This window comes from Crocodylus siamensis, chromosome 5 (assembly GCF_052110815.1).
Source record: "Crocodylus siamensis isolate JL-2025a chromosome 5, ASM5211081v1, whole genome shotgun sequence".
NCBI lineage: Eukaryota > Metazoa > Chordata > Crocodylia > Crocodylidae > Crocodylus > Crocodylus siamensis.
The window spans coordinates 129,157,593-129,169,928 of NC_143399.1; the positions used below are offsets into that span (position 1 = coordinate 129,157,593).

Here is a 12,336-nt window from a genome sequence, read left to right on the forward strand (position 1 = left end):
AAATTAATTTAATTAACTGCCATCATTTAAAAAAAACTTGGAGCCTTGGCAGCTGTTGTTACTATAGGTGATGCTGGTTGGGTTTAGAACAGCAGCTTTTAAAACATCAAATACTTAATATGAAAGCATGCTTTAAAAGAAAACTAATAATTATAACAAATACCTTTTAATATTTATAACAAATACCTACCTAAATAGTTGCAGCTTTTTAACACATAATTGGAAATGAAACTAAGTTCCTGGGTAGGCTCGTTCTGAGAACACAAATAAAATTGAACATGCTATGCAAATAGAATTTGAAGCTGGAAGTTTCCAAAGTCTTTTTAGTTATTTTATTGATACAGTTTATTCTGAAATTGTTTTATTCATGACCAGGGATCATGGTTTTTCTCTGTTTAAAACACCCAAATTCTCTGATTTAAAAACCCCCAAATCTGTGTTTTTCCACAATTAAAATGAAATGCCATTATGTATCATTTGAACACAATGTTTTATTGATATATTTACAATTTTAAAGCAATTTGGAAGCCTCCCAGTGTCTCAGTCATTCTAATAAAATACATTCATAATAACTATACATTTTGGCATTTGACTTGTTTTTTTTTTTAATCATGGAAAATCAGAATTCCCCCTGCCTCCTTCACCCCCCCCCCCCCCGGCTTTGTGGCACTAAGTAGACCTTATATACCAGTCTCTTGCCCACGCCTTTCCCTCAGTTCTAAGCCACAGCCCCCCTGACCATGACAGTGCCCCTCACTCCTGACCCACAGTCCCCTCAGCCCTGCTGGCTGTTCCCTGCCCCCAGGCCTGAGGCCCCCAGTGTGTGAGGAAGGGGGGCTGGGTGTGTGGGGAATGAGGTGTGTGTGTGGGGAAGCAGGGGTCGGGAGCACAGATGATGCAGGGTGGGTGGGCACAGGCAATGTGTCAGGGGAGTAAGGGGGCAGATTTCTGTGTCCACAGTGGGACGCAGGGCTGCAGCCTGGCCAGACCAGCTCTGGGCAGGAGCTGCCTCTGCATGCCAGTGGGCAGGACCCAGCACAGGAAGAAGCACCACACCTCCCTCTGCTCCAGGGGGTGCCTTGCTTTGGTGGCCATGGCAGTGGAGTACTCCCTCCCGCTCTGGGTCCCACCTGCTGGGCCACAGAGGCAGCTTCTGCCTGGGACTGGTCTAGTCTAGCTGCAGCCCCACACCCTGCTGTGGGTGCAGAAATCTTTGGTGGGGGTATGTGCCTCCCCCACCCTTCTATCCCGTTCCCTGTGCCTCCCCATCTCCTTTCTTGTCATCTGTGCCCCCTGCATTCCCTGCCCCCATAGACTTACCTGGAGGGAGCTGCTTTCCATCACACAGCCTGGCCGTCACGTTCATGTGTGCATGTGCACATTCACGTGGTGCCCCCTGTGTCCTGCTCCCTTTAGCCCCAAGCAGCCCTTTGCGGGCTGGAACTCTGTCAGCCTGCAAGCAGAAACCCACAGTTTGCCATATTTTTTCCTTTAAAGAAGAAAATATGTGCTTTTCCACGGCAGATGGAAAACCCAGATCCCTCTTCACGACCACGTATTCAATTAGGGATCACCTGGATTGCTTTTAGGTCTCCATCTGAAATACAGAATTAGCATGGAGAGAGAATAGAAAGTGGGAGATGACAAAGTTTCTTAGCCTAGTAGCTCAGATAGCCTGGATATTTCACTACATGTTAAGCCAATGCTATTGTTCCATGACGATTGTTCTGCTGTCAGAAATTACACTATTCTTACATCAAACATATGAAAATCCTAGCAGCAAGAAAGCCAACGAAAAATAAAGCATAAATCAAGACCAGCGACAATGCTGTAAGCCCTTAAACAAAGAATGTTATGAATGCCACCTCTGTGGTCTCTGGACTTAAGTTTTGGTGTAATTGTACTAAAGTGACCACCAGCTACATTTTTTCCTCTTTTAATCACTAGATTCATCAAGGTAAGAAACGTAAGTTTTGCCTCCAAGAGGCTAAAGAGTATGTGATAAACATCCTTTTTTGTTTGTTTTCTTGGGGTTTTTTGTTTTTAAGTTATGTTTCTTACCTTGATGAATCTAGTGATTAAAAGAGGAAAAAATGTAGCTGGTGGTCACTTTAGTACAATTACACCAAAACTTAAGTCCAGAGACCACAGAGGTGGCATTCATAACATTCTTTGTTTAAGGGCTTACAGCATTGTCGCTGGTCTTGATTTATGCTTTATTTTTCGTTGGCTTTCTTGCTGCTAGGATTTTCATATGTTTGATAAACCCAGTGCTTTTAGACTGGAACTTGGGAATTGAGCTACAAGACCACTGACCTTTCAGTGAAACTGGTACACCTAATTCCCTTAGCCTCCTATGAAAATCCCTGCCTTAAATCACCCCAGTTAGAGGTTTTGATATAGTGTTTTGTCCTGTTATTCTTAACTATGTTGTGTAACTGGGCACTACTGTTGTTTGGTAAGTTTTGAATTTTTCCTTAAAATTAATACAGCCCTACTCCTATTGTAAGATCCAATATGAGAACTTGAATTTAATTAAAAATCCTAGGTTAGTGGGGATCCAGGATGATTCATTCATTTTTAAAAGATACTTCAATTAAAGGTGGTACCTTTAGTATATCCATCTTCCCTTAAAGTCAGAGGTCTAAGCATACCCTGATTTGGTGACTTCCAAGTTTGTGAGGATAGCAAAGGCACAAGTGTTTGCTTGGTATGGAGGGGAGTCCTGTCTTGGATTCTGCTTCCTGGATGGGCTATAATTGGGTGCTCAGCCTATCAGAGGCCCTGGACATGTGTGCTCTTTGGAGTGCTCCAGGGGTCTTTGAAGTTGTCACGGAGTCACATAGGTGCCCCGTGACTGTGAGGGTGATTGGCGGAGCTGCCAATCACCCAGGCAGCTCAGGTGCCGGTTGCCAGGGTGACCAGCTGGGTCACGTGGCCAGAAGGGGGCAGGGCCCGGCCTTTATAAACAGCTTAGGCCGGAGCCTGCCTCACAGTTCCCTTCTGGCTGCCGCGGGAGCAGGAGCTCTGTGGCTGAGCTGAGCAGCTCGAGGCAAGTGGGGCAGCCTTACCAAACTTACCGGCTGCGATGATGCAGGGAACAAGATCACCTTCAACGGCAGGTAGATTCGGAGGACCGGGTGAGGCTATTGGGGAGCGAGGAAGCCTCAGCAGGGCCCCCCCCCCCCAAACAGCTTGGGGGGTTCCGGAAGATCGTGCCAGGGAGGCACAGGCCCCAGAGGGGGCGAGGCCCCAGAGGGGGCGAGGCGCAAGGTGCGTGGTATTGGGCCCCAGAGGGGGCGAGGCCCCAGAGGGGGCAAGGCGCAAGGTGCGCGGTATTGGGCCCCAGAGGGGGCGAGGCCCCAGAGGGGGCGAGGCGCAAGGTGCGCGGTATTGGGCCCCAGAGGGGGCGAGGCGCAAGGTGCGCGGTATTGGGCCCCAGAGGGGGCGAGGCGCAAGGTGCGCGGTATTGGGCCCCAGAGGGGGCGAGGCGCAAGGTGCGCGGTATTGGGCCCCAGAGGGGGCGAGGCGCAGGGTGCGCGGTATTGGGCCCCAGAGGGGGCGAGGCGCAGGGTGCGCGGTATTGGGCTCCAGAGGGGGCGAGGCGCAGGGTGCGCGGTATTGGGCCCCAGAGGGGGCGAGGCCCCAGAGGGGGCGAGGCGCAGGGTGCGCGGTATTGGGCCCCAGAGGGGGCGAGGTACAGAGGCGATAGCGCCGGCCCAATGGCGCCGGGACTAGGGCGGCGGTAAGGCCGGCCCAAGGGCGCTGAGAGTTGGGTGGCGGTGGCGCTATAGGCCCCGTGGGGCGCCAGGTGGCCGAGAGGCACCCGCAGTGATAGCGCCGGCCCAATGGCGCCGAGACAAGGGCGGCAGTAAGGCCGGCCCGATGGCGCCGAGAGTTGGGCGGCGGTGGTGCTATAGACCCTGTGGGGCGCCAGGTGGCCGAGAGGCACCCGACGGGCGAGGGACAAGACAAACGTCCCCCGGAACAGCTGCGAGGCTTGGGGCGTGCTGAAGGGGAGGTTTGGAGGCACGCGTAGCCCTTAAGGCAGGGCACAGATAGACACCCCATTGGGGAGCAGAGACAGGAACAACGATACCGTCCACCAGGGAAACAGGCAGCCTCCATACTATATATATTAGACATCAAAGTCGTGGCGGGCAAGATTCTGAGGGTGCTACGTTCACCCTAACGTGACGGTGAGTGGCGCTAGGGAGTTTCACGGCCGCCCTTAGCGCCCGCTCCCTCACAGAAGTACTCCAAATAACAAGGGGACAAATGTGTGTGGCTAAAGAAGTAATTCAGAAATAGCAGATACATTTAAGTAAATGACAAACAACCTTTGAAGTGAAATGTCGGTATGGGCCAGCAATCCTCCAGCAGCCTACAGTGCTCTACTCACCACCTCCCACTGAGCAAGTTGAGACTGATGAAGGGGAGAGAGAGAAAGAGAGTGAGGCAGAAGGCCAGTGAGCAGTCTGTGTTCTCAGCTGTCCTTGGCATTTTGAAGCACTCTGGGAAATATGAGGGGCCAAATTTGAAATGGTCTTGGATTCAGAGTGCATATTCATCCATGGGCAGCAAAATGTATATAACGTGAGTGACAAAGGTAAACATGAAACATGTATAGCAAGTGCAGTACAACTTCAGTTTGTTTTTCAGGTACATTGCATCAGCACCGAATTTACCCCACGTAAGCATGGAGGTGAGAAGGGAGTTCCTTTTCGGATACAAGTTGACACTTTTAAACAAACTGAAAATGGAGAATACACAGATCATCTGCATTCAGCCAGCTGTCAAATCAAAGTTTTTAAGGTAACTTTTGAAAGTAGAGGTCCTTACTAAATCTCTCAGACAGAAAATGTGTTTTATATTAGTTGTCTTGTGGGGTTACATTTCAGTCATAAAGCTGTCTTCTATTTGCTTCTTGTTCACATGAGTATTCATTTTTAGCCAAAAGGAGCAGACAGGAAACAGAAAACGGACAGAGAAAAGATGGAGAAGCGAACTGCACATGAAAAAGAAAAGTATCAACCTTCATATGACACCACAATCCTCACAGAGGTAACAAGATGGAATTGCAGCTGTTTGTAGAGGACCGTTCTGTAGATACAACATATATAGCATAAATTTAAATACTAGTCTCTAAATTATTGTCTCAAAAGGGGAGGGTGAGAGTTTCAGGATAAAATATCGAGTCAAGGATAGGTTGGCTTTTTATTTGACAAACTTGTCCAGGAAAAATAGTAGTTGGCTTTTGAGAGTCAACTTCATTCAGATATATAGTACACACTATTAAAACACACTTGGGTAGAGCAGTATGTGATTGTGCTGAATGTTAAAGCAAGTCCATGATACAGATCTAAAAACTTTTGCAGCCAAATCTAAAACGGGGTTTCAGATTTATTTACTCTTGTCACATCTGACCTCAGAATTGTATTTTTATGGACTGTTGCATTTATGGCCATAGCCTCGCTAGGTTTTTGCATTTTCTTTTTATTTAAACACCAGTGAGTTCTATACATTTTCCCTAAAGATTTCAAAAGTTTTTAAAGGCTTTTAGATCTTTCCTCACTGTATAATGAAAAGAAATTGATCCAAATCTTTGGTGTTTGTCCAGATGAGGCTTGAGCCTATAATTGAAGATGCAGTTGAACATGAGCAGAAAAAGTCCAGCAAGCGGACTTTGCCAGCAGACTACGGTGATTCTCTGGCAAAGCGAGGCAGTGTAAGGGACTTCTGCTTACCTTTTCTTGTGCAAGATACCTTGTGCAGTGTTAGATATAGGAGAAACTTCCGTGATACAAAATAAAAACAACTATTTTGACTGCCCGGGCTTAATTTTACTCACATTTTTTTTTATTTGCACCAATTACTCCATGTTTGTGTTTCAGCAAGGAATGCTTCCTAAATCTAACACTTGAGAGAAATTGTTGCAGAGGGAGTGTGTGATTTTGAAAAACCCAAACAAACAAGAGCTTTCATTTTACAGATGAGTTCCATTATTGAAATAAGCTATTTGTTCTCATAATATATGTAACTAATGAGAATAGTGTAGCAGCAACATTGAGCTAAAACATGTATTGTTTATTATTTCCACTTGTATTTTTCAGTTTCCATATATATATCAGTACTTTCAAAACCTCACAAAATCTCGTTTTAGAGAGCTTGATACTAGCACTGTTTCTTTTCCTCTATCTGAATCCTGTTCTTACGCTGCAAGCAAAATTAGTGTTGTTTAATATCATTGAGTATTAATTTTTAGTGTGAACTTTCTAATTAATTCTACATATAAAGCAAATAGGTACACTTTTTCCCATCAAATGTTAGCCTTCAAATGTTTAAATGGCACTTCTTAAAAAACAGTAAAAATACCTTCGTATCTGTTGATTACTAAGGTAGATCTTACCAATTTAATTTGTTTGGGTAATTAATGATACAACATCTTCCTGTTGGCAAGTTTGGGTTTACATTATTGTTTGTCCATGAAAGAATATTATTTTAGTTTTGACTGACAGGGACATTTTTGCCTATTTCCTTCATAACTCATACCCTGTTGTATTTTCTTCCTCACTTTTCATTATTCCTTAATGTAGTGCTTGAAGTATTAGGTAAGATTCTGAGAGTGAGGAAATATTTTTTGATTAAAATGACCGTATTTTTTTTATACTAGCAAAAAGCAAGTGTTGTGAAAAGTGAGGTGGGTGTTATCCTTTAACAGGACATACATAGTAAGCATTGGATTGTCTGTATTTCCCTAAACTGTAAAATACAGTTAACATGTGCTTCCTGGTTCCTTAAAGCTATTTACTTCCCTTCTCAAGTTGCCTTATTTCATCCACCAAGACACACACTTCTGTTACTGGGCAAAGAGCTCTACCAGAAGACGTAAACAGGGAAATAAATGGGGGGAAAAAACCAGTATTCTTTGTGTCACTTCACCTAAACATGTTTTCCTTTCTAATAGAAGTCAACCCTTTTGGGTGGCTTGGCTGGACTCCATGTTTTTACCTTACGTTCTTTCCCTTCTCTTCTTTCCTTCCTGTCTGGATGGGTACTTGGGAGTGGCTGTGATCTCTGCGCCTTTTTTTTCCCTTTATCCTTGCTGACGCTCTTATTTGGAGAAGGAGGTATCTTGTAGCATGCTTTGCTATTGCTGCTTACTAGGGATGATCCTGAGACAAGTGCTCCAATTTACCTCTCACTAAAGTGTTGGGAACCAAAAGTAAACCAAACCCCAGTTGTAATGGCCTTGTTGCTCTGGCAGTTGAAACGCTTCAAATGTAGGTTTTTGCTGTTACATTAGTCCTGTAGTTCAAGTCCACTGTGCCATTAGAAGGTCATGTAACACTTCAGGCCAAAATCTTTGTCTGCTGAAATTTCTAATGTTTTTGTAGCCTGGGCCTATTAAAGGGTCATAAATGATGAGTTATTTACCATTAAACTTACAAGTTAACATAGAAAATACAAATACAGGCAGTCCTTGGACTTACGACATAATTAGTTCCTGAAAACTGCGTCTTAAGTCAAAACGTTGTAATTCAGAACCAATTTTCTCACAAGAAACAATGTTATAAATGAGAGAGTGATTCCTGAACCAAGGCCCGATACCCTATTTTCACCAAAAATACCCCCAGAATTTTGTACTTGATCAATTATAGATGGGTAATATAGCTACATTAATGTATTTATATTGTAAATAGGAATCATATTGATTTAGAAGGACTTCTTTGAGGTGACTTTGGACTTTCTGAAGGGCTCTTGGCTGAAGTGTTGGCTGCAGGTTTTTCTGGAGTCTTATCTGTTTTCTTAAAGAAAGTGTCCAAGGAAGTTTGGACAGATGTTCTCCAGGGAGATGTGACGTAGCGAACTTGTTTGCTAGCGTGGCATCACATTGGAACAAGTGTTGTGAGTCGAAACTGTCATAAAGTTGAAACAGTGTCAATTTGTAACTGTTGCAAGTGTGAAATGTAACTCGAAACATTGTAACTCAAGGACTGCTTGTACATTAACTGAAGAGTGGTCTTTAAACACTTAAGGTGTAAATTATAATCCATCTAGTCAGTACCTAAGCTAACTCAAGCACCTAAGTGTGATTCTCTTCCACCTTGTTCAAGTCCTGAAAAATCTATTAATGTATCCAGTTTTGTAACACTGTATCATCTTACTCCAAAGATATTCATGTACAAGCAGCGAGGAGGAGGAGACACCCACCTTTTGCATTAGCTGCTTTTCATGGACTTGAGCAAGATAGTATGCAGGCAGTCTACCAGGGCTGTGTGAAGCTTCAGTCTGTGATTTGATTCAGTCCAATTTGTTGGCCGAATCCAAATTGAATCGGAAGACCCTTTAATCTCTCTGAATCAAATTGGAACCCTCTGAATAAATTTGGAAAGATTTGGACATAGAAAAAGCTGTTTCTTCTTTATACATCTAGGTAGCAGGGGCTCGTGATTCCTGCAGTGCTGGAGTTCGTGGAGTGTCCCACAAAAGCAGGCAGGGCTCTCCAGCGCACTTAGCAGCAGATCCAGCAATGGACCAGAAGCACTTCCAGTCCACTTCCAGGTCTGCCAGGGAGTGCACAGGGCCCACTCCCCCGGGTGCCTCCACCCTCAGCTTGGCAACTAACTGGTGCCTTTTGGGTCTCGGTGGGGAGGCACCCAACAAATCGAATCACTGTCCCTGATTTGGGCCAAATCCAAATTGAATAGGGCTCACTTCACACATCCCTACTATGTATTAAACAGTCTACTTGTCCAGCTGGTAATAGGAATAGAATCTAGCCTCAAGTCAGGAAATGAAATTAAAGGTGTTATAGTAACACTAGTTTTGCTGTATAGTGGTTGGTTTTTTTAACACTTGCAGCTTTTTACTGCACCCCTTAATTTAGCCACTTTATATCTGCTAGAAAATGTTGAGTAATGGCTGATATAACATTCTAGAGACAGTAACGTCATCATTTTTGATGTGTTAAAAAACATTGCATGTGCAGAACTTCAAATTGTATTCAGTCAGGTTGGTTTGAAATGCAGGTGGGGCAAACTCTGTTTTTATATGTTCTTTGACATGTCTTGTATGCTTGTGGAGTTCTATAAATAATTCTGCTGATCAAACAGCAGGCCTGCTCTTTAAATCTAAAGATTCAGATTCGTGCCTGACTGTATTTTGGGTAATCCTAAGAAAGGTCTCCAGTTTTTAGAGTTTGCTTAAGTTTTGATAAGGAGAGGAGGTCTGTCAGGATCCATAAATCTAACCTTTTTAGATAACTTTCCTGACTCTCAAATTAAGGGCAGATGCAAATATTTTGGGAAGCAAGATAGAAAAAACACTGTATAATAACTTCAAAGGACTTGATGCCCTGACCCACAGAGAGGGAAGGGAGCATGGCCAAGCCCCAGCTTGGCCCCGCCAGGGGAAAGGGATGTGGCCTAGCCCTGATCCAGGGTGGGAAGGGGGCATGGCCCAGCCCTGGGAGGGAAGGGGTCAGAGCCTGGCCCTGACCAGGTGCATGGAGCCTGGGGATTTGGCAGGGAGAGGGTGGTCTTATTAATGCCTGCCAAATTTCCTGACCCATGGGGAGCCCTGTGGGCCAGATGCCATGGCATCTGGCCAGCGTTTGGCCCGCGGGCCAGAGATTGAGCACCCCTGTCCTAGACTGTCTTCTAAACTATAGGAACTGTTTGTGCCACCACACGTGAAACAGCTGTATCTCTCTACTGGTTTTTGGAAATGTGAATTGAGTCAGGCTGCTGTCCAGACCTAGAGGCTGCTTGTTGGAGGCTGCTTAGTTGAGATTTTGAAATTTTAAGATTCGTATCAGCATAGGTCTAGGCCCTGTCTGCAGGGTTCAGTTTCTTCTCAGAGGTCTGAGTTGTGATGAAACAGGAAACCAGAGAGAGACTTTGAGAACTTTTCCTTTTGATACCATATTTACCTGAAACCAGGATGGCCACACATTTATGATGATACCCCAATCGTTAGAGTCTGTGTTTGTTACCGTTTTCCGTGTACAGAATTACTGGAAGATTGTCTTAAATTCACCCCCTTCCCCTCCACTTCCCCTGCAGCTGCAATGGGGAATACTGTAGCAGTGGGGTTTGACCCCTGCTCCCTGCCCCCCACATTGCCTGTCCACCCTCACCACTTGGTTTCCCTGTCCCCGCCCTGCAGCCTCTGCACACTAGTAGCAGCAGCTCAAGCAGGGCCCCAGCTGCCCACTGCTGCTACAGGGCTGGGTTGTAACTGGAGGAGACTCATGCTCTGTGGCCTGCTGGAGCAAAGGTAAGTGTGGGGAGGTAGAGGCTGAGCAGGGACAGGAAGCAGCTATGGCCCTGGCCCCAACTGCTGGCCTCTTCACTGCCTTATATTCAAATCCAAGACGAGGGGCTTATCCCCCATGTTAAACGTAGGGGGAAACCTCGTCTTGGTATCACATAAATAAGGTAGTTCAAATAAAACTGTGTACATTGTCCAAGTTAAAGGATAATGTCCGTTCTGCACTTGGTTTCCCTTCATAGAGTTGAGATTTAATTCTAAGTCCCTGTGCAAGTGCCCAGTTCCAGTTATTAGTTGTTATGCTCATCATATTTCCTCTAGCTTTAGAATATATTGAGTTTACACAAATGTAGACCTACCCAAAATTGTGTTATTCTGGGATGGCAAGCAAATTAATTCCTAGAAAATGACTGTGCACAGCTGTGTGCCTATCATCCCAAGTCTTTATGCAAGATATCTTGTGCTGCTCTTTTAGCTTCACTGTTAATTTTGTAGCCATCATGGCAGATGCTCCTTTTACCTTTTCTTAATCTTGTGAAGGGAAGATAAGACCCATCTACAGCATGCCCACTACAGAACTGGCTTCTTCCTTACTTTCAGTTGTTCTTATTATAAAGAAAGATCTGTGCTGCTGTTTAATTGGTACCATCTGATGATTGGATTAAAGGCAACATTGCAGTTGCCTATTGGGAAAAAAAATGTGTTGGTTTTTTTTTTATGTATTATTCTGACTTGTCTTTTTGGGGTGGTTATTTGGTAACACCTTTTATTTCTCTGCTGAGGAAGCAAGATAAAAACTGTTACTTGAAGGGCAATACAGACATGAATGAAAGGGGAGGGGCTACTCTTGCATAGAATTTTTTGTCTTGTTTGTGATGCTTTTTGTTCTTCTGGCTCTATCTTGCCCCCTCCTGACTATGAAGAGTTGTGTAGTCAGTAGGTCTAGTTGGGACTGCAAGCACAGCAGATGCCAAAAGTAGTTCAGAAGTTGTCCCTCTGACCTGCGGCTAAGGAAGTATAGATAGCTGTGAAAGCGGTGTGCAATGTTTAATGCATTAAAGAAATATCCTTTGGTAATTTAATATTGAAAATGCTGAAAAAGCATGAAGCTGGCATTAATGTTATGGGATTAGGGAATTCATTATTTGTGTTTATAGTAGTGCCAAGAGCCCACAGTTAAGGAACAAAATTGGATAATGTTAGGTGCTGTGCAAACCTAGTCCCTGTCCCTAGAGGTTTAGAAAGCTAAGTTATGATGAGAAACATGGGAATGACAGAGTAGACTGTGTACCCATATTCTTCCTGCTTTTGTAATACATTTTCCCTCTTAGTGCAAGTTGTCCTGGCCCTTTGTTGGGAAGGGTGGTATATAAATCTAAACCAGTAATGATGAAAGATCATGTTCAGTACAAAGAGTGGTAGTCACAGTCTTGTATACTGAGGTTGACTGTATCGATGCAACTATGTGACACACTCCGCTTTAATTAAATTTTCAAGACCAAAAATACCACTGTAGAATAAGTACCTTTCACACATACTTCTGGGTTTTGTTACCTACTGGAATGGCAAGTTACTTTCAGCTCGAAGATACTAGTATTTTGCAATAAAAATCTGCAGCCAGGATTAGATTTCTTATGCCCTGTGGTTCTAGTGACTGAAAGAGGTTTTCAGTACTCAGACATCTTGGAGTCTACTTCATATTTCTTGCTAGAAATACAGATTCTCATTAAATGCTAGGATTTACTGTTTTATTCTTGTTTTTCTGGGAAATGAAACGGCTTTCGAAATTTTCCCCATGGAAATTTAGCTCACATTTAAGTTAATACGCAGTTGATCATGACAAGTGTATCAGGAACCTTTGTTAGCATGCTTAGCATGATCTTGGCCTTTGTTTTATTTCATCTTTTTGTGGCTGCTTGCTTGTTCTAGCCTGTTCTTGTGTTCTTTTATTTTTTGTTACCTACCCTAAATACATTGTAATGAGCAGGAAAGAGCATTTGGAACCTTAAACGTTAATGTCATTTGAAAAAAGAAGAAAGACAAACTGACCAAATTTGACAG

General features: G+C 44.1%; 1 protein-coding gene across 4 annotated transcripts in view; it reads left to right on the forward strand.

Moving 5' to 3' along the window:
- UBP1 (upstream binding protein 1) overlaps nt 1-12,336 on the forward strand; it is a 79,066-nt gene that overhangs the window by 50,285 nt on the left and 16,445 nt on the right. For 3 of the 4 annotated variants that reach the window (XR_016442766.1, XM_090050341.1, XM_090050338.1), the window contains 3 exons: nt 4,663-4,815; nt 4,954-5,064; nt 5,621-5,728. Coding sequence is in view for 3 of the 4 variants with exons in the window: in XM_090050341.1 (XP_089906467.1) it covers nt 4,663-4,815; nt 4,954-5,064; nt 5,621-5,728 (372 nt within the window). In the remaining variant the exon portion in view is untranslated. The remainder of the gene's footprint in view (nt 1-4,662; nt 4,816-4,953; nt 5,065-5,620; nt 5,729-12,336) is intronic. The other variant, XM_090050340.1, reaches the window with a different exon arrangement.